General features: G+C 56.0%; 2 protein-coding genes across 7 annotated transcripts; one reads left to right on the top strand and one right to left on the bottom strand.

Moving 5' to 3' along the window:
* The first annotated feature begins 3,483 nt into the window (after positions 1-3,483).
* Positions 3,484-11,184, top strand: TEPP (testis, prostate and placenta expressed). The gene is made up of 8 exons (XM_032854631.1): positions 3,484-3,524; positions 4,267-4,491; positions 8,177-8,238; positions 8,506-8,680; positions 9,072-9,133; positions 9,355-9,419; positions 10,004-10,036; positions 11,099-11,184. Exons 2-8 carry the CDS (start codon positions 4,269-4,271, stop codon positions 11,127-11,129), a joined length of 651 nt encoding a protein of 216 aa, XP_032710522.1. The 5' UTR covers positions 3,484-3,524; positions 4,267-4,268; the 3' UTR covers positions 11,130-11,184.
* A 7,956-nt stretch (positions 11,185-19,140) lies between these two features.
* On the bottom strand, positions 19,141-24,356 carry ZNF319 (zinc finger protein 319). 6 transcript variants are annotated; one of them, XM_032854355.1, is made up of 4 exons: positions 23,411-23,862; positions 22,496-22,615; positions 21,144-21,241; positions 19,141-20,990 (listed from the first exon to the last, which is right to left on the bottom strand). In XM_032854355.1, exon 4 carries the CDS (start codon positions 20,987-20,989, stop codon positions 19,211-19,213), a length of 1,779 nt encoding a protein of 592 aa, XP_032710246.1. In that variant the 5' UTR covers position 20,990; positions 21,144-21,241; positions 22,496-22,615; positions 23,411-23,862; the 3' UTR covers positions 19,141-19,210. The 6 variants fall into 6 exon arrangements, with proteins under 6 accessions (XP_032710246.1, XP_032710245.1, XP_032710242.1 ...); XM_032854354.1 differs by adding an exon at positions 22,198-22,290 and having other exon boundaries at positions 19,141-21,241; positions 23,411-23,861; XM_032854351.1 differs by lacking the exon at positions 23,411-23,862 and adding an exon at positions 23,909-24,356 and having other exon boundaries at positions 19,141-21,241.
* Positions 24,357-24,361: the final 5 nt, after the last annotated feature.

Genomic DNA, 24,361 nt, shown 5'->3' with positions numbered 1-24,361 from the left:
GAGAGGCTGTGGTGAGGGGCAGAGCTCCAGGTGGGAAATCAGATGCCTGACTCCACCTCTAAAAATGGGAACCTGAGCCAGACGTGAACCCCTCCGGCCTTCCATTCCCTTGCTGGGTGGAGGTGCAGACACAGTAGTTTCCCAGGTGGGGAGAGCCCAAGATCATATGTTTAGGATGGCAGATGCCACAGCCCCAGGCAACCCCGTGAGCCCAAACGGAGCTAAGTGTCGTCTACCCCGGATCACATTCACCTCATTCTCCCGCCTGCCAGCAGCCTCAGGAAGGTAAGTGCTACCACTTTATAGCTAAGGAAACAGAGGCACAGAGAGATCGGTAGACTTGCCCAACACCACACAGCTGGTAAGCAGCCAAGCTGAGTCACACTCAGGTCTGCTAGCCTCCAGATGTCCCATGTCTACCCCTGCAGGCCAGTCCCGCAGACCCTTTCCCAGTGGGCAGCACTTCTGGTTTTCTGAACCTTCTGGAAATGACCAGGGAAGCCTTCCCCTCTCCCAACTTTTCTCCTTCCCCCAGATCCAGTCATTTTCTCCCTCATGAACATACCTGCACGTCCCTGCCCACTCCACAATGATAGGGAGGCAGAGGTGGGAAGGGGTTGCTGAGAGTCCAGGGTAACTATGGTGCTGGGACCACCAGCCTTTCAGAATCTTCTGGGAAGCTGGTGACAGCAAAGATTCCTAGGCTCCTCTCAACCCTCTGTGGGACCTGGAACCTGCATGTCACAGTCTGCCTTGAGGAAGCTCCAGGTTCCCAGACTTACCTTATTCTAAATGCCTTGGTAGAAGGAGAGCATAGCGGTCCCACCAGAGGTCCCTCTGAGCCGCGACCCCATCCTAACTTACCGACTCAGATGCCGACCACCAGCCAGGAATCGCCTTCTCCCCACCACTTGCCTCTGGTCTCTCAGACACAGGGCGGATTAGGCAGCAGTGGGCCGTGTGCAAAGGATTAGTAGGTGCCCGACAGAGGTGGGGTGGTGGTGGTGGAAGACAGGAGCTGGACAGCCAGGCAGCCAGCGGCAACCCTCCAGGGGCCAGCAGGGACCCAGGTCCCAGGGAAAGAGCCCCACGTGGCCCTGGTTGGGGCACCACAGGTTGCCAGGGGACCCAGTGTACCACACACCTCGGCCAAGGCACACTGTGATCGACGGGAGAATAACAGCTTTGTGTCCCCGTGTGAGGGAGTGAGGTGCCGGAGGAACAGTTATCCCATGGGGCCCTGCATGACTGAGGCTTGCCCTGTGCCCCCCTCCCAGGGCTGAGCAACCTGGAGGTAGCAGAGACCCTAGGGAATGGGCAGTCGGATGTGCCTGGGGGAGAGCAGGTGCTCTAGGGTAAGGGAAATGAACAAATTTTGGCCATACGCCAGCTGGGAAGACCCACATGTACGAATATATGGAGGTAAAGAAGCCACACTCAAAAGACACCGATGAGCCATATAGATGAAGCTCAGAAGGGGCAAAATTAGTCTGTCTTGTCTACAGCTGCGAATATAGATGTAAAGCGACCAAGAAAAGCAGTGATGTCTTATAGCCAGAGAGTGGTTACCTCTGCGGAAAGTTGGGCTGGGGAAGCTTCTAGGGGCTGGCAGGGCCCTCCCTGTTTCTTTCTTGCTTTCGCTGACATCAATATTTTATTCTTTTTTAAGATTTTATTTATTTATTTGACAGAGAGAGACCGCGAGAGAGGGAACACAAGCAGGCGAAGTGGGAGAGGGAGAAGCAGGCTCCCCGCCGAGCAGGGAGCCCGATGTGGGGCTCGATTCCAGGACCCCAGGATCATGACCTGAGCCAAAAGCAGACACTTAACTGACGGAGCACCCCAGATGCCCCTGGAATCCGTTTTTTTAAAACAACTTACTGAGGTATAATTTCTATGCCATAAAATTCGCCCATTTGTCAGAAATTGACTGAGCGAGGCAATTTGTACCACCCAGACTTAGAACCTTGCCATCGCCCCAGTGAGACCCTTCATGCTGGATGGGAGTCACCCCCATCCTCCGCCACAGATCTGAACAGCCACCGATCTGCTTCCCGTCCCCCTAAGTGGGCCTCTTCTGGACATTTTCTATAAATGGCTCATACAACACACGGAGTGTTTTTGTGTCTGATTTCTTTCATTTAGCGTGTTTTTGAGAATCACCCATGTGGTACCATGTATTAGGACTTCATTTCTTTTAAATTCCTGACTATTCCTTGGTGGGGATATACCACAGTGTAGGAACGGACACTTGGGCTGTTCTCACCCATCGGCTATCTGAAATCGTGCTGCTGTGAATACTTTCATGCCAGCTTCTATGTGGTCATCTGTATTTCCCATATGCTTGGGAAGATTCCTAAGTGTAAAATTGCTGTGTTCTGTGGTCATTTTATGTGCTGTGTTTCAAGAAGCTACAAAGTTTTTGCAAAGTAGTACCTGTTGTCTTGGCCTGAATAATAGATTGTGGGCTCTCGCGTCATAAATTATTAGTTACGTTATATATTTACGCACTTGCTGCATTTCGTTGTATTTTATAACTTTAAAAAAAATTAACAACCAATCAGGGGTGGGGTGGTGGGTAGAGGCGACTGTGGGAGAGTTTTCTCGAAGGGGTGGGGCTCGGGGATGCTGCCTGCGGGGTGGGGAGGGTGGGAGCCCTGAAGGTGGAGCCACGAGGGAGCCAGACCCCACCTGACCATTCCAGGAGGCATCTGCCAGGACCCAGCAATCTCCGCACCTGAGCAGAGGTCTGCGGAATATATGCGAATACAGGCAAAGGCATTAGACTCTCCCCAGGTCTCCCCACCTGGGGCCTGCCGCCGCCAATGGCTGGTACCAGGGTGGTGGGCAGGCACTGGGGCTTTCGGGTGCTGGGCTTAGCCACTTGTGACCTCTCTTTCCTGGAAAGGAGGGAGGGAAGCTGCAGGCCCGCAGGGGGCCAGGGCTAGAATATCACCTGCTAATCCCTACCCCTGCTGAGGCCACCACTCTCCCTGATCCCTTTATGCTGACCCTGGCTACTGGGCACTGCTAATCGCCACCCCCTGGAGACCCAAAGGCTGGGGGTGGGGGGCAGGGCAGCGCCCTCTTCTCTTGGTCGCCTAACATGGCAGGGCCTAGGGTCTCGCCCAATGTAGAACCTTGGAGCCCAGAGAGAGACATCGATTAGCCCAGGATCACAGAGCAGGCCCTGGCTCGCCCTGGCAGGGCCACCTCCAGGGGATTCCACTTCCCATCTGACATTTCTCAACATGCCTGGTTTGTTCTAAGGCCTGGGAGACAGCAACCTTCAGGAAATCCGAAAGCGGGAGACAGTGAGCAACAGCCCAGGTAGCTGGCTCCTCTCCAGCGTTGCCGAGGAGTGGGCGCCCTCACAATCAAGGGGCAATGGGCGTTGTCTCTCTGCAGAATGTTCCTTTATTCTCCTACTGTATAAGGCACTGGGGCCAGCCCGTCTCCCTGCCTCTTCTCCCCACTGTCAGGAGAGCAGGAAAGCCTCACAGGCCTGTGTGACTGCAGACCAGGTAGCTGCAGTTGGGGGTCCAGGAGCAAGGAGTCCTTTCCCCCCTCTTCTCCCTGCCCCACTTCCCTGCCCTCCCTGGGAAGGTCCACCCCCTGAGACAGCTTCCCTAGGGCCAGTCCCCTTGCCCTCTCCCTGCTCCTCCACCGTCCAAGGTCCCGGCTTCTCCTGCTCACCTACCACTCACCTCCACCTCCCGCACCAACTGGGTCAGGCATAAAGCAAGCCGACTCCACAAATTCTCACTCAAGTTGCAATGACGGACAAGCCGTGGGAATAGCCACTCTCTAAAGGGAGGCATGGAGCAACCAGGAATGCTTTCCTACTTCATATCTCTCATGCCTCGCCCCTTATTTAAAACTACCCTATGTCTCCCTGTAGAATTTTGAGTAAATGCCAGATACTTTCGCTAAGGCCAGAAGTCCATAATTAGCTACTCAGAGGCAAACGGAGCTAAATTCTGAACCCACTTGCCGGGGCTGCTTCCCGATCAGGATTTAAGAATAGACTCCCATGCGTCTGCTTTTAGGCTGTTCCGGGCATCCGCACACCCTGCCCTGACCTGTCAGAGCCCTTAGCCAATCACATGTGTGCAGGGGGCGGGGAGGTGAGTCTGAATGTCCCTGACTCCGCAGGGGGAGCCCCCAGCTCTGGGGAGGAGTGTTGGGCGAGTAGAGAAATCGGCAGCGGCCAAGGTCGTGTCACTCCATAGAAGAGTGTTGGGTCGGGGTGTCTCTGCTCCCCAGCCATGGCCCGCATCATCGACCTGGTGCCCTGGGACGACGGCTCCACGCACGTGTACGCGTCCCCAGCCATCCTGCTGCCGGTGGAGCGGCGGCGCAACGCGCTGGCCGGGGTGAAGCAGCAGCTCTACCACCCCGCCCTGCCCAGCCTGCGCCGCATGGACATGGACTCGGTCAAGGCCTGCCTTTCCGATGAGCACTGTCGGTGCTCCACCTACTGCCGCAGAGGTCGGGCCACCTGGCTGCCGCTGGCCACCGGGCCCTCCCTGGGCCTGGGGCTGGGCAAGAGGTGGGGGGGGTGGGCAGGGCGTGGATTCCAGGAGAGCTGGAGGGGCCCGGCATACCCGCCCAGGTCTCAGCCCTGCTTCCTTATCAGGAAAATGAGATAACAGGGCCTCCCTCTTATTATGGTGAGATTAAAACCAGCTGGGAGAATGGGGGACGGGAGGGAAAAAGAAAACGAGATGAAATCAGAGAGGGAAGCAGACTGTAAGAGACCCTTAGTCATAGGAAACAAACTGAGGGGGGCTGGAGGAGAAGGGGGTAGAGGGATGGGGTCACTTAGTGACGGGCATGAAGGAGGGCACGGGATGGGATGAGCACTGGGTGTTACCTACACCCAACGAATCACCGAGCTCTACCTCAGAAACTAATAATACACTCTGTTAATTAATTGAATTTATATAAATAAATGACAAGCTAAGAGAAGCCCTTAGAGTCGTGCAGAGGCCGGAGTATGTGCTTAAGATTAAGGTATCGGTATCGGTGGTTACTCACAGAGAGAGAAGGGTGCAGGGGTCAGCCGTCGGGGTAGTAGAGTGATCGTGAAGTGACAGCTTCGGCCCCGTCTGCTCTCCATGAGGAAAAGGAAGAGAAAGACCCTCCTCACACTTGAGAGTGTGGACAGGAGAATCTTTGGGCTGAAGAGGCCAAATGCACCCAAGGAATAGCCCTTCATCCACTGAAAAGCTTGGGTGTGGAAGTGGGGGTATCTGTGAATGAATGAATGAATGAATGAATGAATACACCTTCATTTCAGCACAGGTATTAAGTTCTTACTTTGTGCCTGATGCTGCCCCAGAGGGGTCAGCATGCACAGGGGGCTGGAGGGGAACTACTGCCTCAGGTGTTGCGGGAACTCAAGGGCTTTGGCTGGGCTGAAGGACAAGGCTGGGGCAGCAGCGGGAGCCGGGGCTGGGGACAAGGACACTGCTGCTAAGATCAGGGAGCTTTGGAGGCAAAGGGGACCCTCTGAAGACTTGAAGCAGAAAAGAGGTCTGTGCATCCTGGGGCGGTGGAGGGGATGGAGGATGGGTCAGAGGGACCAGAGGTGAATGGGAGCTGGGGGGTATGACACTGGGAGGGACCACCGTCTTCAGGAAGGAGTAACTGTGTTTTGGCCACTAGAGAGGGTTTGGGAAGGTATTTAGGAGAGGAAGGAACACGATTTGGTACCGGTGTGGGTGAGGGGCAAGAGTGGGAAGTATGGAACGGGACCCAGGTTCTAGCTTGGGTGACAAGTAGGGTGAGGGTGTCAGGGATGACATGGAGATCTCCAGAGGTCTCACACAGAGCCCTAAAGGGCCTAGATGGGACATGCTGGAGGTGGGTAGGGAAACAGTGAGGAGGGAGGGATGACAGGTGAAGTGGAGCCCCCACGCCTGGCCCTCTAAGGAGGAGCCTCCAGCCATGGGGCCCCAGCTAACTGCAGCGTGGGAAGGCTTAGCACACTTCTTCCAATTTCCTGGGTTCTCTTGGAAGCCAGGAATCTAGATCTTTAGAGAAAGCTCTTGATTTAGATATGTATTTTACTGCAGGCATATGCCTTATGTAATAAAAGCAGTAGAGTCACGGGTTCAAAATTCAAAATGCTATACCAATGTACATCTTAACATCTCCCCACCCTCCGCTGACTTACAGGTATCCTGCCAGTTTCCAACTTATCCTTCCACTGTTTACTAATGCAAATACAAACATAACATTCTTTACTCCCCAACCTTTTGTTATGAAGATATTCAAACATAAAGAAAAGCTGAAAGGATATCCTATGGATACCCGTGCCTTCCAACTGCTTCAGCTAATTCATTACCATACCTGATTATTCTCTCTCTCTAACACACACACACACATACACACACACACTCACATGCTCACACACACTACAGCAAGCAGTTCCCAGGGACAACAACCTCCTGTATGATACAATACCACGATCACATCTAGAAAAGTGAACAATAGTTCCATAACACCTACTCTTCGGTCCATATTGAAATGTCCCATGGGGTGCCTGGGTGGCTCAGTAGTTAAGCCTCCGCCTTTGGCTCCGGTCATGATTCCATGATCGTGGGATGGAGCCCCACATCCGGCTCCCTGCTCAACGGCGAGCCTGCTTCTCTCTCCCCCTCTGCCTGCCGCTCTGCTTACTTGTGCTCTCTCTATCTCTCTGTCAAATAAATAAAAAACTTAAAAAAAAGAAAAAAAATAGAAATGTCCCAAGTGATCCGTAAAGATGTCTCATAGCTTTAAGATCCTTCGGGAACCAGACTGCAGTCTAGGATTGCGCATCCCAGCTGGTCGCTATGTGTCTTGTTTTAGTCTGAAATAGTCCTCCCACTTTCCATTTTCCCCTATTATCAGCTTTTTAGAGTTCAAAATAGATTCACGTTGTGAATCTGAGGGATCATTTCCTTACAACATTGTTTACCTTCATTGTTTTCTGCGAACTAGAAACTAGATGTAGAGGCTTGGTTAGCCGGGTAACATGTTGCTGGCCAGAATCTCGCATGGGGGATGCATACCACGTTTGCTCTAATACTTGAGCGGGAGATTCATAATGTTATTATCCCGCTGTCGTGATGTGAAGTGTGATGACTTGGTCACGGTGGTGACCTGAATATATTCTTCTCTGCCTCCAATCACCTGTTTTAGGCGATAAAGCAGAAGGTAGCGTACAGCATATACCCTTGTGAACCTTGGAGGTTTCGTATGGAGAATTTCCTCTCTTTTAAGTAGCTTCCTAGTGAGGATGTATCAGAGTGTTTTTAATGGGTCCTTTCTAATGACAGACCCTTGAACTGCTCTGTCATTCTCTGCTACCAATAATGCTGAAATGGGTAGATCTTTTGCCCATCTATTTCCTGGCTGTACACCTGTCATATGGGATAAATTCCCAGAAGTAGGACTGGAGAATCCGAAGGTATGTGTATTTATACTTCTGGTAGATAATGCCAATTGCTTTTCATAGGCTGGAATCAATTTATAGCCCCTCTGGCAATGTTATGACAGCGGCCCTGCTTCCAATAACTGTACTAACTTTTGGATCGTTTCCAATCTGATAGGCAACTATTGGCATCTTAATGTAGTTTGAATATGCATTCATCTTATTGTGAACGTGGCTGAGTGTCTTTTCATGTGTTTTAAGGACCATCTGCATTCCTTGTGTTTGTGTGTGAATTACCTATGCAAATGGCTCGCTCGTTCTCCTTTTCTCGTCTTGATTTCTAGGAACTCTTTAAGGAAATTGCACCTCATTAAAATAAGTGGAAATATTTTTTTTCCCATTTGCCCTTTGACTCCTGTCAGTTTTGCCAAGCAGAAGTTTGTTTTTATGTAGTCAAAGTCATCAATCTTCCCTTTTCGGCTACCAGACTGTGAATGAGCTGGTATGGCCTTCATCACCCCAAGGTTATAAAGGAACTTACATGATTCCCTCTAGTACTTTTATGGTTTCATTTTTCTTACATTGAAATCTTTGATCTACTTAGAGTTTATCCTGCTGTAAAAGTAAAAAAAATCTATTTTATCTTGGGTTTTTTTAAGTTGTCACATATTTCCAGGAACTTTTAAAGCAGTGTGGGCCAAAGTTCTCCTGAGTGGGGGAGACACCTCTTCTCCCTCTCTCTCTCTTCTTCAGATGACTTTGACAATGCCTACTTCACACTTTTGGGTGTCCCCAACAAACCCCTACAGTGCTTGGTGAGTGTCCTTTACATCTGGCCCTGGATTGGCTCAGGGGAGAGGGTGTGAAGGTCCTGCCTGTGCCCAGCCCCAAGTACCTGGGGTTCTTCACCTGCCTGCTTGGGCCCCTGCCCCCTTCCGATGTCCTATAAGGGGCTTCAGGCTCTCGGCAGGAACCTGGGTCGGAGGAGTCAAGTTGTCAGCCCCCTGCTATGGGATGGTCTGGGTCGAAACCCTAGGCTTCTGCAAATACCACTGCGGTTCTGACTCCCATCACGCTGGCAGGACGTCACGGCGACCGGCCAGAGACTCCGCAACAGGTGCCGCGAGGGAAAGCTGGTACCCATCGTGCCCGGCATCAAGCGGGTCGACTGGCCCTGCTTCACGCGCGCCATTGAGGACTGGTCCCGCTTCGTATCCTCGGCGGGCGAGTTCAAGCTGCCCTGTCCGAGCAAGAGGGGTCAGTCTACCGGGCGCGGAGGATGCCCCAGGGTGGGAGAGGCCGGAGCACAAAGTGCGGGCAGGGGGCATCGGACGGACTGGGGCAAAGATGGCGGGGAAGCTGAGAAGCTTCTGGGGCACTTAGAGCCGGCAGGACCGAAAGGGCTAAGGGAAAAAGAGGTGGGGCTCTTCTTGGGGAGGGGGCAGGGGCCAGATCCCGGCCAGAGGGAGCCATTGGGGAGGAGGCTGAGGGTGCGGCGGACTGGGACTCTGGGAGCAGGATCTAGAGGCGGGACTGGCTCACCCAAGAGGGGTGGGCGTGTTGGATCCAGGGGCGGGGCTCAGGTAAGAGCAGGGGCGGGGCTTGTTCGGGAAGGGCTGGGGGCTGGAGAAGGGTGGTTTCTCCACAGTTGAGAGTTTCAGTGGATATGCTGTGCGGTACTTGAAGCCAGAGGTGACTCAGAATTGGCGGGTAAGGAGGGCTGCGCGCTGACCTGTCCCTGGGGACCAGGCGGTCCAGGAGGATTGACTAACACGGGGTGGGGGTGGGGTGAGGTGGGGGAAAGGACGGCCAGAGCAGGGTTTCCCAGTCCCCAGGGACAAGATCTCTGGCAGAGAGGGCTGTGGGGGGCGGGGGAAGGGGTCAGTGTTCCCCTCGGCTCACGGACCCCCCATTCCTCTGGCCCGGACCAGTACTGTCTCAACCAGAACCCCAGCCTGGACCGCTATGGACAGAAGCCCCTGCCTTTCGACTCCTTGTAAGTGACGCCACAGGCCTCCGGGGCCCCATACCAGGAAGAGGGAGGATGGGGTCTTGGTCACTTTCCTCGGAGCACCTTCAGTGACTCTTGAAAGTGTGAGTCCGGGGCGCCTGGGTGGCTCCTTGGGTTAAGCCTCTACCTTCAGCTCAGGTCATGATCTCAGTGTTCTGGGATGGAGCCCTGTATCAAGCTTTCTGCTCAGCAGGGAGCCTGCTTCCCCCTCTGTCTCTGCCTGCCTCTCTGTCTACTTGTGATCTCTCTCTGTCAATAAACAAAATCTTTAATTAAAGAAAGAAAGAAAGAAAGAAAGAAAGAAAAAAAAGTGTGAGTTCCGGGAGAACTGCCAGGTTCCAGTACATCACAAGGAAATTGACGTTTCAGAATGAATAGTTGTTTAATCAAACAGAGGGTCCTGTCCTCCAGTCCCTGACAGCCCCACCTTTCCGAGGGGAGGCCTTAGGTGGGACCAGGATGGAATGTCATCCTTCTGGTGGGATGGCACCTCCCGAGATGGGAGTGAGGTTCCCAAGAGGGTCGACCTTCCCCACCTTGGGCTCACCTTCCTCATCCCTTTTTCGCAGGAATGCTTTCCGACGCTTCGGTTCAATCTACAGGTAGGGGAATGACCCTGCTCCTGCTCCACACCCAGCCACTCTGGGCTCAGGTGACTCTCAGACCCCTCTCAACCCCGCCTGGCACCAAGGGATTGGTACCTCCTGAGTGACATCCAGGGGGCCGAGCTGCTTCCCTCCAGAGAGATCCACCCCAGGCGAAAGTGCACCCTACTGGGAGATGGGGGGGGAGCAGAGTGCGTGTCCCACCCAATTTGGCTCAGACTAGGCCAAAAGGAGGAAAGCTCACCAGGGAGGAGAGCAGGGACCGATGGAGAGAACAGAGAGTCTGCCTTCCGGGATGGGGGATGCAGATAGGTTGGAAGGGCTGAGGCTCGTGTTCCAGTGGGAAGGTACAAGGTGTATGGTACTCAAACATCATTTGGCCATATCCCCCTTCCCTCCACAGCAGCAGTACCACACTCCAGGGTGTCCCCCGAAATCACCAGCACAACCAAGCCACACCTTTACTGATGCTGTTTCAGGGCCTAGGCAATCCTTCCTTCCTTCTGGAAAATTCCTCCTCACCTTGAAAGCCCAGCCTAGGTGTCCCATCCTCCTTGAAGTCTTCTTCCCTGACCCTCTGCCTCTCCCCTCCAGCTCAAACCTCCTCAGGCTGGTCACCACAACTGCATCCCTATCTGATAGTCCAGAACCTATTGTAATATAATTATCAAGGGAAGGTTTGCCTTATCCCACCTGCCCTGTGCACACACAGGGGAATTCTTCCTAATATTTTCCTACCATATAATGCCTGCCAGGGTAGGTGCACTAAATGCTTGAAAAATGAGTAAAACAGTGCAGGACTGGGGAATCAACGAGAAACAAAGATGAAATGAACTGGAAGAGGGGGTGGCTTGAAAGTCAAGCAGAGTCTCTGAAAATATATAAACAAAAGGAACTAGGGAGCCATTGAAGGCTCCGGAGCCATAGACAGGATAGAAGTTGTGTTTTCAAAGCCTTGAGGATAGCAAGATGGGTTTGTGGGGCAGGCCTACAGAAGGATCGCTTGGTTTTCCCCAGGTCACCCTGGAGGTCTCTGCCTCACTCTGTTTCTCTCCACAGTCGTGTCAACTACCTGACCCCCTGGCATTAATCTGTGAAAAGGAAGCCGAGCCCCAGGCTGCTGGACTGTGCCACTCAAGTTCTCCACTGGATACAGGGTGTTTTGTGGTACCACCACCTCCCTTAATGTTCAGCCTGAGTGGAAATAAACCCAATAGTAATAAACCAGGCCTGTGTGTGTGTGTGAGCGCACACTCGTTGCAGGGACCAGGAAAGGGCTCAGAACCTCAGGAGATGCTGTCTTACCTTTACCTGCTCCGCCAACTCCTGGAGGACTGGTGGGGGGTGGAGAAAAATGTCTTATGACCACAAGTAAAGAGTTGGGGGTCTAAACTGGGTCAGCTGGGAGTGAGGTGTAGGGGCAGCCTGGGAATTGGGTTTTCCAATTCCCTGTGCCCCTGTCCCCTGATTGCAGCCCCACAACTGAGCCCCCTCCACCTCAGACTTTGAACTTGGGCCCCAAAGAGACAAAAGGAGGTTTGAACGGGGTTTTTCGATACTGCTCTCAGAAGCTTTACCATATCTGTATACTCTGGGGGGCTTCCCCGGGCCCAGCAGGCTCTGGGGGGCTAGAGGCAGCCTCTAAGCGTGGAGCGAGAGTCACCTACTCTATCCATATAGCTTCAGGACTAGCCCTCAGATCTGTCCGCCAAACTACAGAGAGGAAGGCATGACATCCTGGGGAGAGTCATGGGCTCTCCTGGGCCAGATATGGAATAACCCCGCTCAAAAGCTAAGGAAGCGTATTTCTGGTGTGGCTAGGGAGAGCCAGGACCAATGCATAGCTCGCAGACCTTCCAGATACCCCACTCGCATCCCACTTGTGGGCAGTTTGCAAGGACAGATCCCAATCTGGGTAAATAGCCACCAAGCTCTAAGACTATTTGAAAAGACCCCTGCTACTAGGATCTGGGGCCTCAGGGATCCTTGAACCTTCTGAAATCACAAGCAAAACTGCATGTCCCCCCACATATATATTTTCCCATGGAGAGGCTCCTTGTTTTCATCGGATTCTTGGGAGAGTCAGTGCCCACAAAGGTGAGGAAAACTTCGACTTACATTCTCCCCATCTTCTTCCACTAAAAATCACTGAGCACCTACTACATGCGAGCCGGGTCTCAGGTAGAAGGAATTTTAAAAATAATACCAGCCTCTTATTTCTGGCCCCTATGTTACACTGGTCAGAACACGTTGCCATGCGACTCATTATCTCCTCCATGCCTCATCCCCCACAACTACTCTGAAAAGTGACCAGAATGAATGCTATCCTGTATCCCAGATAGGAAAACCAAGGCCGAGATCAGGAAGGAGTTCACTTCAGCCACATCCAGAACTCAGGACTCAAAGCAAGTCCCAACACTTGACACAGTGTTCACATACAGTCTGCGCTCGATATCGTGGAATAAATCATTTCCCAGAATGGGCAGTCTTTTGTTCAAACTTGGGTAAGAAACAAGGAGATAAGCTGTGTCACCATTGTCTGATAATGTGGACAGAGCCTGCCCTAGAGACTCTAGGCTGATTTTAATTTCTTTTCAGGATGGAGGTGATGGTTACTATCCTCATACTGAGGTGAGGGACCATGGCATCTGTCTCTCTGTCCTCAGTTGTGGGATTTGCTGACAACAGAGTGGGAGCATGGGGATGAGCGGGAGCACGGGGAGTGGTAAACAACAGAGCCCCTTCCTCCCTGGGGGCCTTTCGAGAAGGTACTCATCCTCCTGCCATTTCATGAGGAAAGAAACTCTTCCTTCCAAACCCAGCGAGCAGTCCCCCTGGCCTGAACCTCGGGAAGCCCCTGGCAGAACCTCTTGGGGATGTCAGAGCCCCATTCTACAAACCTGAGTGCCTCCTCCAACATGACAGCTCAGAGAAGAGATAGATTTGCCCAAGACCCCCATCACAGCAGGGATGCCAGAGTCCTGGCCTTTGTGGGACTGGGGACAGCAGGAGAGCATACCTCAGTGTACCAGATGGAAGCAGGTGCCTGGGGGGGGTTTTCCTGGCCCTGCCTCTTTGATGCTAAATGAATGGGCAAGGCCCTCTGGGAGTTTGGCCCTGCAGACATTTGAGACTTACCCGGACCCATGCTGGGTGTAGGAAGGACACAGACCAGATGCCATCCCTGCCTGGGAGATGTTTCCAATCCAGGAGGAGGAAGGCAGGCCCAGTTGGTTTGAACTGGAAAGCAGAAGGTGAGAATGTGGGCACACCTATACCATGTTCCTCAAGTCCAAGATACCATAAATGGTAACCCACACCAGCAATGGAATTAGGTTCTTGCTCACCAATTGTACACTTAATCCTGATTCCACAGACCTAAAAATGGGTGCCCAAGAATAAAGGAAATGCGGAGTAGTTGAGCATTAACAAGCCTGACTCAGGATATACTTTTTAAAATTAATTTATTTATTTTTAATTAATCTCTATGCCCAACACGGGGCTCGAACTCAGGACCCCAACCAAGATCAAGAGTCACATGCTCTTCTGGCTGAGGCAGCCAGGCACCCTAACACTTTCTATTTTTTAAGTGCAAGACAATGTATTAAACACTTTGCAGACACCATGAGGTGGGTAATTTTAGACCCAGTTTATGGGTGATGAAATGGACTCAGGGAGGTTAAGTGCCTGGCCCGAGGTCACACTGCTGGTGATGGGCAGAGCTGGCAACCAAAGCCTGCCTACCTGACCCTTGAGCTTGCACACCACATTCCACTGCCTTCCCACTATGAGAGAAATACAAGCCAAGAGTGGGGAGAAAACCCAAGGGGGCTTCCTGGAGGCGGGGACATCTGATAATCCCACCCAGAGGCCAAGAGATGGGAAGAAACCCCACTCCCACCTAGTCTGGGTCACTGTCTCCTGGCCTCGAAGTCCCTTCAGCCTCAGGGGACTCCTTACTCAGCATAAATAGATCACCTTAGAAAGACTTCTTATGGCCGCTACCTTGGGGACAGTCCAACCTCCATGGCCTCACCCACAGGTTTTCCTGGCCAGGCCTCCAATCCACGTCCCTGGCCCTGGGGCTCAATGCATTACCCTATACCAAACTCCCCACCAGCCTCCTTGCTGTTCTGAACACCCAGACTCTTGCCTGCCTCCTCACCTTTGTTCAAAGACTTCCTCCCACCAGAAATCCCTTCCCCATCTCTTCCTACCCAAGTCCCACCATTTCTCGGAAGGCAGGCCTCTCTCAAGTGCTCCCTTCTCCCCGCCAGACTTCCCCGATACAATAGAACGACTCCTAGCCTCTGGCCCACAGTTGGCTCTAAGGAAATACTGTACTTGGAGGCTTCTTTTATCTCTCTGAGTGAACAGGGAGGCTCAAGAATGGGGCCTGGGGCCACCTAGGAACCACACACAGATCTGGGCTAAATGAAACAACTACTACAAAGTAATAGTTGTGTTCATGACAAAGTAACACACAAAACACATCCTCACCCAGGGCCTGGGGCTGGCAATGGGGATGGATCAGGGGTGAGGGGAGGATCAGGGAGGACTCACGCTTAATCTTTTGTGCTAAAAATCTGAAGCTTTGACATTTCTGACCCTACCTTTTGATACGTGAAATCCTCAAACCTCTCTCCTCTGAAGTCTTAGCTGTGTGCCCCTGCAGCAGCAGCTCAGGGATGAACAAAGGCAGGAACACAGACCTAGGTTGAGGAGGCACGCACAGGGAAGAGGGAGACCCCGCGGGCGCCCCCTATTCTCACCCCTCCTGTTGACCTCCTTCTCAGGACCCTGAGGACAACTGGGCATCCCGGGCCTAGAATCTTTGTAGATTTGTGACAATCAATAGGGCCACGGCTTTTCCTGGAGGCATGACCTTCAAGGAACAAAGAAACACCCCCCCTCCACCTTTGAGGATGGGATGTGGACTTATCACAGCCCAGCCAGGCGCAGCCTAGGAGGCCCCGGGCCAACATCCAAGACTGGAACAGCCCATGGGCCTGTCAGGCCTGCTCTGGAGGAGGGAATGAGGGAGGGAGGTGGGAGGTCAGGATGGAGGACTGGAGACACATAGAAAAGTTCCACAAAGGCGTCTGAGGAGGCCTCTGCGCAGATGGGGAGACAGAGCCTGGTGGCTTTAACCCCTCAAGGAGTCGAGGGCCCACCAGAGGGCTGGCCACCCCCTCTGCCAGCTGGTGAGGAGCTTTCCTACCCCCGGTCAGACCGGGAGCCAGCACTGGGCCCCAGCACCACGGCCAGCCACTGTGCCTGGCTTCCTGAGCCGCAAAGAGTGGGTTGGAACCAGAGCCCCAGGCCTGGGAGGTTCAGAGCCCAGGGCTGACCCATCCCCTGTCTGTTCCCTACCAGACCAGCCCCCACAATTCCAGGCCTCCTTCATCACCAATGCGTGGCTTTGGTCAGCCAGAAGGGACTACTCAGGTCTGCCCAGCCCATCTCCTGGAGATGGTAGGAGGCTCTGACCAGCAGGTGGAGGGATAGGGGTTATGAGTGGGGTGTCAGGGTAGGGGTTAGGAGAGCCCCGGCATTAGAGGGAAGAGTTAGGGCAGCCCCTCTGGCCTCTGACTTCCAACTGTTCTGCTCTCCTGAGTGGCCACCATATGCCCTACCCTCCACATAAGCCATTTCACTGTGCCCTCACCCTAGAGTTGCAAACTCCCAAGTGGGAGGTTTCTGTCCACCTCTCCCTCTTGCTCTGCCCCATCGGCAGTCGTCCTGATGTCAAAGCTCACCCCAAGGTCCCACCTTCACCCTATGCTGTCAGTGGTCAGGGCAAAGTGCATGATGCCCCAGAGACCAAAGGAGGTGGTATTAGTTTACACCCTGCATCACAGTGTCCGAAGTCCCCTCATGAAAATGGTCGGCTCTACAAGAGGGAAACTCACATCCACCGTGGGACGCAGGACGTTGTGGGGGCTCCTGGGCCTGTGGGTGGGCGGTGATCAGCTGCAGCGACACCTGCTCAAGCCGGTCTGCACCACTCCTGCCGCTTACAGCTGAAGCCAGGCTGAGACAGGAAGACCACAGACTGGAGGCCAGGAGAGGGAGGGAGAGGAAAAGGAGACACAGGTTCATCCTGTCACCTTCCCAGAATCAGAGTGTCAGGTCTCTAAGGACCCTTTGAGATCAGGGTGAAGACCTCTGCTTCAGATGGGGAACAGAGGCCCCAAGAGGGGCAGGTAACAGGTGCCTGGGGTCACTTTTTATCGAAAGGCTAGAACTTGAACCCGAACACCCAGGCTCCCAGGCTCCATTCACTGCCCTGGTTTGGTCGCAGACTGGAGTGCAGGGCTGAGGGCCAGGTGGGAGCTTTGAAGAAGAGAGGATGGAGACAGAACAGGAGAAAGTCACTGAAGGCTCCTGGTGAGCTCAGCCCTGCCCCACCAGGGCTCCTGCCCCAGGCACACAAAGAAGACCATCATCCATTCAGGAGGGCCAACCTGAAGCTATAAAACACATGTTAGTGCTTTCCAGAAGTCTCTTCAAGGTAGGTGGGTTTTGTCTGAGGTCACGCGGCTAGCAAGGAAGGCAGGATTGAAGCCTGGCTGGGCACAAGGGGCGCTGGGTGTCCTCCGGCTGACAAGCGGACGCCTGCAGTAAGGGACCGCATGGCTCCTCAAGGGAGGTCCTCGCAAGCATGGGCACACACAGAGGGAGTAGGGGAGTGTGGGGTGTGTCACCTCTAGGGTCTGCCTTGGCCTTTCCACTAGCCTTCTGCACCGTTTTGAAGCCCCCCGTGGCATGGGCAGCTCCTCATCCTCTTGACTTACTACTCTCCCCACCCCACCTCCAGAGTAAGGAGCGGACCACCCTCCCCTGGCCTGGGTAGGCTGTTTCTCCCTCTCCCGCCATCTCTACCCCTGCCTTTGAGAAATGGAAGGAGCCTGAGTCACAGCTGTCCCACTGGGGGCCTGGGGCAGGGGACGGAAGAAAGGCGGGTTGGAAGGTGGAGAAGGGAGGCGGCTAGCTGCAGATGGGTGGCCACGGGAGAGTGGGGCAAGAGCAGGCAGTCCTCTGGGTCAGGGCTCCTGGCTGGGGCCACCACTGCACTGAGCAAGCCCTGGTTTCCCGCAAGGGCAGGGCCATCATTCAGGCTTTGCCATGCCAGGCTCCTGGCTTCTCCCCATCCACAAGCTGCCCATCCCTCGCAGCCTGGCTCCCTCCACCAGGGCGCAGTTAGACCTCCAGCAGGGCAGGAGACTGCCCGCTCCTGTACCCCTCTGTCTCTCTCTCCGTGCCCCATCACTCCCCAGGGGAAGAATGACCAGAATGAGCAGTGCTTTGGTCTGTGATGGTCAATGTCTTTACTTCTAAAGCATACATTGGACTCACTATATATTAACATCAAAAGGGGCTATCTAAAATGGAGTCATTCTTTTTAAAAATCCAAATTTTCACATTTTTATATAAGATCCAAAATGACATGAAATTAAACTATACAATGTTATGAACAGTATAACAACTGCTTTTAGAAAGCAAAAGGAAAGGGAAAAATTAGCAGTTGGGCCTGTTGTCGGCCTGGGTTCCATGTCTTTTGAGGCATTGTGACTGAGAGCCAGCACCGAGGGGAAGGACCAGCCCCTCTCTGCAGGCACAGGAAGGGAGCCCAGTCCCAGAGAGGAGGCGGATGTGGGCTGTTCAGCCTTCTCAAGGTGAGAACGAGACGAGACAAGGCAGGCCTCCCTGCTCCTCTGGGCCCTTGGTGTGAGCACTGATTAAAGTCTTTCAAGACCCACGCCCAAGGAGGGCTGGAAGAGGGCGGGGCAGGGGCACAGCTGGGTTCAGAAGAATCATTTTGATAATAAAGGTCCTTTGGGCTTCCCGAGGGCCCCCACCCCCGCCAGCCAGCAATCTCAGTCAACTCCAGGCACCTACTGGCTCCCTTAACAGCCCCTTCCTTGGCCTGCTCCCTATTGCTCTGGGCACCCCTGACTCCATGAGCCCCCGTGGGCAGGCAGAGACCTACAGGGTCCCCAGGAGGACCCCAGAGAGAATCTCTGGCCTTGGAAGTCAGTGAATAATGTCCAGGGCACCTTGGCAGCGAAAGACCCCCGGGGTCCAGGCCAGGAGCCAGACTGATGGGGAGGATTCCCAGGGGCTGGGAGAGCACTGTGGAGTCAGAGTCCTTTCACTTCCCCCACCCTGGGTGCCCAGGCCCTGTCTTAGCCCAGAAGCAGAGCTGGGGCAAGCTGTTTGGGGCCGCCCTTGACACTTTGGTTCACACATTCAAGGGGGAGGGCACTTGTTTCTGTCCACTGGTAAGATCATGGACTTGGCTCTGCTTCCTCCCAGGCACCAAGGTGGTCTAACAATCCCCTTCTTTCACATCAGTAGTTCTGTCAGGCCAAGAACACACTCCCCAGAGCTTGGAACCATGCTGCAAAGGTAGGAGGAGCGCTTTCTGTATAGCAGGAGCAGCCCTCAGTACGAAAGCTGCCTTTCCTCCTCTCCCTGTGGACGGTACTGTCCCTGGCTGAGTGTGTCATGGGAGAACTCTGCCTCCTCCCTTCTGGCAGGGCTGATTCTCTCCAGGCCCACCCCGCTCACAGATGTGCAGCCCTCCCGTCTGTCTCCCTGTCGGAACCTGGGAGGCCACACTGGCCCCTAGCTGGAGCAGACGGAGAGGCCTGCAGCTCAGGCTCACCGTCCGCCCTTCCTGGTCCCCAGGACTACATCACGAAGCCGGCTTGCTCCCTCAAACAGTGACTTGGAGGACAGCTGCCCTACATCCAGCCCACAAACGGGATCTAGCCCTTCTCCCAGGCCTGACCACGACCATCCTCTTTCCTACCCCATCTGGTTTCTAATTAGGCTGAAAAGTTTGGGGAGGTGGGGCTGGCACCAATCCCACCTTGGGGTGGATTGAGACAGTCCACTTGACTTCCAGCCTGGTTCCAGGCTCCCAGAGATAAGGGAGGCTGATGGCTCTCAAGTAAGGGAATCCTGTAATGGGAAAGAGGTTTGTGGGATCAGGGCCAGCCACAGCAATCTGGCTCCCCACACCCTACCTCCAGGTGGGTACCAGGAGTGCTGGGTACCCCCACCCAGCCTCTACCCATACCCTCTGGCTGCGGAGGGCACGGGCGGGCAGAGTGCGGGGCAGGAGCCGTTGGGGGCGCTCGGAGGCGCGCATTTGGGCGGCACTCAGGGCAGGCAGGCAGCCACCTGGTACGCGCCTTCGGCAGCAGCAGCGGCGGCACTGTGCTGGGCGCTGTGCTCCTGCAGCAGCGCCACGTCCAGGAAACGCTCACCACACCACACGCACTTGAACTGCTGCTCGCGGGCGTGCACCCCCTGGTGCTTGTTCAGATGCTCGCGCTGCTTGAAGGCCTTGTCACAGTTGGGGCACTTGTAGGGCTTCTCACCCGTGTGCACCCGCCGGTGCCGCTGCAGGTCGGACGCGTACTTGAAGCGCTTCTCGCAGTCCGGGCACTTGAGCGGCTTCTCGCGGGCCGGGTCGCAGCGGTGCTGCACGAACTCAGAGGACGAGAAGAAGCGGCGCTCGCACAGGGTGCAGCGCAGCGGCTTCTCGGCGGCCGAGCAGTGCGCCAGCTGGTGCTTCTGCAGGGCGGACGCGCGCTTGTAGGCCTTGCTACACACGGGGCACTTAAAGGGCCGCTCGGCCGCGCCGGGCAGGCACTTGTGCCGCAGCAGCTCGGCCGACTGGTCGAAGCCCTTCTGGCACACGGGGCACTTGAAGAGGGTCTCAAGGGTGTGCACGTGCTGGTGGTAGAGCAGGTGGCTGGGCTGCCCGAAGCCCTTCTCGCACAGGCCGCACTTGAACGGCTCCTCGGCCTTGTGCGTGCGCCGGTGGCGCATGAGCGCGTACTGCTGCTTGAAGCCCATGGGGCACAGGTCACACTTGAAGGGCCGCTCTGCGCTGTGCGTGCGCTCGTGCTGCCGCAGGTCCGACGGCCGCTTGAAGGCCTTCTGGCACTCGCCGCAGCGGAACGGCCGCTCCCCGCTCGGCGTGCACGGGTGCTGCAGCAGCTCCGAGGACTCCTTAAAGTGCAGCTCGCACACGTTGCAGCGGAACAGGTGGTGCTCGCCTGAGTGCGCGTACATGTGGCGCACCAGATGCGAGCGGTGCTTGAAGGTCTTCTCGCACACGGCGCACTTGTACGGCCGCTCCGAGCTGTGCGTGCGCTTGTGGTGCACCAGGTGCGACGACTGGCTGAAGCTCTTGTCACACAGCGTGCACTTGTACGGCTTCTCGCCCGTGTGGATGCGCTCGTGCCGCGACAGCTCCGACAGGTGCTTGAAGGGCTTCTGGCAGATGGGGCAGCTGTAGGGCTTGTCCGCCTGCTCGCCAGGGGCCACGGCGGGCGGCGGCGGCGGCGGCGGCGCGGGGGCTGGGGGCAGGGGGGTGGCGGCTGCAGCGGCTGTCGCGGGTTCTGCCGCCTCCGCCGGCTTGTAGGTCTTCTCGCAGATGGAACACTTCACCAGGCCGCTCGTGCCGCTGTGCGCGCTGTGGTGCTGCGCCAGCGACGTGAGCAGCGAGAAGCCCATCTTGCAGACGCCGCAGACGAAAGGCTTCTGTTCGGCCTGCACGCACTGGTGTTCCAGCAGATCCGTGGCCTGGTGGAAGATCTTGAGACACTGCGTGCACTGGAAGGAGCGGTCGTGGCCCGCCAGACACTGGTGCTCGTGCGGGCTGGACAGGTGCGCCAGGTCGTGGCCACACACGCCGCACTTGGGGCCCGGCTCGCTGGCCGCCTGCAGGGGCGCGTGCTGCGGGGGCTGGAGGCCCGGATCTGGCTGCAGGAGGATGCCGTAGACCGCACAGCCCAGGGGGTTCTCGGCCGAGCCCGGGGGCAGGGTGTGCTCAGCCAGGGCCGGCGGGGGCTCTGCGTGGTGCTGAGGCTGCGGTGGCTGCGGCTGCTGCGGCTGCGTCTGCGGGGGCTGCTGCCAGCTCTCCGACATGCTTGGGAAGATGAAACAGGGTTTGGAGAGTAATGGCTTCAGTTTCCCGCTTAAGGCGATCCAGCCCAGGGAGAAGCTGCCCAGGATCAGGTATGGACCAAAACCTCGGACAAGGCACAGAAGAGGGGCTGGTCAGACAGCCTGAGGCATTAACCTAGGCGGACCACAAGGCTCTGCCTACAGGCTGGCGTGGCTCTCCAAAGCAGGGTGCCCTCGAGGCCGGAGGGGCTCTGCCTTCCCCGATGACTGGTTCTGGAGGGAAGAGAAAAACCGTGAGCTTCACAGAGAGATACACAGCTGGTCCCTGGACCCCTCTCCCCATTCTGCCTGCACTCACCAACACTGTGGACACATCAGGGAAGAGAGAGGAGTTTAGGGCTGGAAGACCCGCTCTCTTCACACAAGACCAAAGAAGTTTGCTGAGGGCTCAGCCCCTCGAGCAAAGAGAGCTTCCTGCCTCCCCAGCCTCCAGCCAGCCCTCTTTAGTCAGCTGTCTCACAGATAACGGTCTGGGATGATCTGCCCCTAATACCAAGAAGTCATAAATTCTGCTCATGCTCCAAAGGAAGAGGGAGGGCTATGACGTCCAAACCAATTTCAGCAACTTAACTTTTTTTGCAAATAAAATTCTTACTTGGAAGTCCAATATGTTATTAGATAAAAGCAGAGAGGCACTGGTGGAGGACACCCCAAGGCCTTCCAACTCCTTTCCCCTGGCTGCCCTGAATCTCAACCCAGGACATCCCTGCTCAGGGTAATAGCCTGCTGGGACGGAGAACCAGGCCTTCTAGACCTGAACCCCAATGGCAAATGGCCTCAAGCAGCCAATATTTAAAACAACTAGAGGAACTGAGGACCATTTCAAAAAACTTATTTTGTGGGGTACCCGGGTGGCTCAGGTCGTGATCCCAGGGTTCTGGGATCGAGCCCCACATTGGGCTCCCTGCTCAGCAGGAGGCCTGCTTTTTCCCTCTCCCACTCTCCCTGCTTGCGTTCCTTCTCTCACTGTCTCTCTCTCTCTCTGTCAAATAGATAAAAAGCTTTAAAAAAAAATTATTTTGTGAGGGGCTGACCCACATCCCTCTCAACTATCCCCCAGGCCCTCCATCCTGACCACTGACCACGTGCCTATTCTTTGTCCACACAACCGTTAGGATGGCCTTGCAGAGACCTGAGCCAATGTAACAATGATTGGTCCATAGACCCACCCAGCCTGGAGGTCTCCACAGCAGAACATCCTGCTCTAGTTATCTCCCAGAGCACCCAAAACTCCTAAATCCTCCAAATCACAGTGGCCAGGCCTGCAGGAAAAAGTAGGCAATCAGAAGTTTCCCTTGGCAATGTGGAAAGAAGCATGCTAAGCACAGAGCATTTCTCCTCTTCCCAGGACAACCTGAAAAGACAATCTTTCCAGAGACGACTGCCTTCCCTTGCTCCAAGTCTCTAACATTTTGGGTAATCAATGGAAGGTAAAGACCACCCATCCCAGGCAAATCTCTAACTCACCACTTTGTGGCAGCAGAAGGTAATGACAGCGAGAGGGAGGAACTTTTAGAATTACATGCAACCGACTTTCAGGTTTCCAGCTTCTCTGCCTCAAACATCGAAAAGTTTCTAAGTTTTCTCCTGAAGGAAAAAGGAGAAAAAGGGGGATGCCTTCAAAGGCCAGCCCTGCCTCTAACTGTTCTGCCCCAGAAACCTAAGAGTCAGACCAAAAACTGTCACCCACAGCATCTTCCAGGAAGGAAAGAAGGAAAGGAGCCCCGCTCGGGGTGGAAGCAGCAGGTTGCATGAGCAAGAAGGTGGGAAGCCTCCCCAGGAAAGAGGGAAGAGGAGCTACCCTGAGCTCAGTCTAGGTCCAGATGTGCCAACCCCGATGATTATTTTCCCCCCTCCGGCATGAATGGCTGCCAGAACCAGGGTTCCAGATCCTGGGCCCCCAGCTCAGCTGCCCACCCTGCCCTTTCCAGGGGTGCAGCCCGGAGGCCTTTCTGATCGTGCTGCAAAGAGGAGAGACTAGAATAAGGGAGGCAAAGGGAGGCCCCCACCTGCGCCCCACGCCAGCCCTTCCTCCTCCCTGGGACACCGAATGAAAGGCGATCACCTCCCTGCCGGCAATGCCAGCCTGCCCAGCTGGGCTGCCTCCTGTCAGCCCTCACCAGGAATGGCCGGGCCGCTACGGGCCAGAGGAACCGGCCCCGCAGGCGATTGGGCCCGAAGAAGGCCCCAGGGCCGCAGGCTGGGCCCGGTTAGGAGCTACGCGCCCTGGCTGGCCTGGGCCGCCCCAGAGCTCAGGAGGCCGCCGGGTCGGGCCGGAGGTGGAGAGGGGGAGGTGGTGGTGGCGGGCGGGCCGGCTGGGGAAGGGGTGCGGCGGGCGCGGGAGTGGCCCCCAGACGCAGCCCCGAGCGCCCCGCCGCTCACCTGCTCCAGGCCGCCCGCGGGGTCAGGCGCGGGGCGAGTGGCGACCGGCTGCTCTCTCGGCCGCCCCTTTATTCCGGCTCCAGCGGCGGCGGCGCGGCCTACGCGCACTGCCAATCCCCGGCCTCGAGTAGCGGCGGCGGCCGGCCTGGGGGCGGGGAACGGGCTAGCGGCGGCCGGAACCGAGGAAGCGACGTGCGTGGCCGGAATAGCGGGGCCAGGGCGGAGGAGCGCCGGGAGGGCGGGCGGACGGACCGACGGCCTTGCAGAGACCGGCGGACAGGCGGGCGGCGCGGGGGCCAGGGAGGCGGGGCCGGGGGAGGAGCGGCAGCCGGGGCGGTGGCGGCTGCAGGAGGAGCGGGCGGCACGGAGCGAGGCCGCCCCCTGCCGGGGACCCCGCGGCCGGGCCGGGTCGGACAGTGGGGCGTGCGGGGTGGCTCTCCAGGTGCCTGGCCTGCACGCCTCAGCTGACCCAGGGAGGGCGCCCCGCTTCCCACCAACCTGCTCGGCCTTAGGGGAGGAGGCGCGCCCGGCCCGCGGCCCGACGCCCGCTCTTGAGAGGAGGGGTCTCCTAGACCCTCTGATCTTCTGGAACTGACCCGCCTCTGACTAATCAGCTTGCTCTTAGGAGACGGGCCCCCGAAGCTCGGACCCTGGACCGGCTTGAGGAGGGGTGTCCCGGACCTCTGATCCCGTCTGGGCCTCGAGGGCAGTGATCTCCGCTGGGTCTAGGGCGCTGACCGCTGATCCAGCGACCGTCCGTGGCAAGGAGGTCTGGTCGCGGATGGCTGCTGACAGAGGAGCGAACAGAGAGGTCAGGGCCCAGAGCGATCTGTGAAATGGGCACACAGAGGCTAGGTGTGGGGTTCCGGGAGGCTCCAGGTAGCCGTCAAGGCGCTGCGAGCTGGCAGGCGGCGTGGTCTGAGTGGTAGAGTCCCGCCGGAGTCCTGTGGG

This window comes from Lontra canadensis, unplaced genomic scaffold (genome assembly GCF_010015895.1).
Source record: "Lontra canadensis isolate GAN:19392208 unplaced genomic scaffold, GSC_riverotter_1.0 scaffold8, whole genome shotgun sequence".
NCBI classification, from domain to species: Eukaryota; Metazoa; Chordata; class Mammalia; order Carnivora; family Mustelidae; genus Lontra; species Lontra canadensis.
This window is presented reverse-complemented; position numbering and strand designations above follow the sequence as displayed.

Excerpts from the sequence above, each read along its gene's own strand:
- TEPP (XM_032854631.1), top strand. The coding sequence starts at position 4,269 with ATGGCCCGCATCATCGACCTGGTGCCCTGGGACGACGGCTCCACGCAC. Across the intron at positions 4,492-8,176 it reads CTCCACCTACTGCCGCAGAG|ATGACTTTGACAATGCCTAC; the intron begins GTCGGGCCACCT and ends TCTCTTCTTCAG. Across the intron at positions 8,239-8,505 it reads ACAAACCCCTACAGTGCTTG|GACGTCACGGCGACCGGCCA; the intron begins GTGAGTGTCCTT and ends TCACGCTGGCAG.
- ZNF319 (XM_032854351.1), bottom strand. The coding sequence starts at position 20,989 with ATGTCGGAGAGCTGGCAGCAGCCCCCGCAGACGCAGCCGCAGCAGCCG.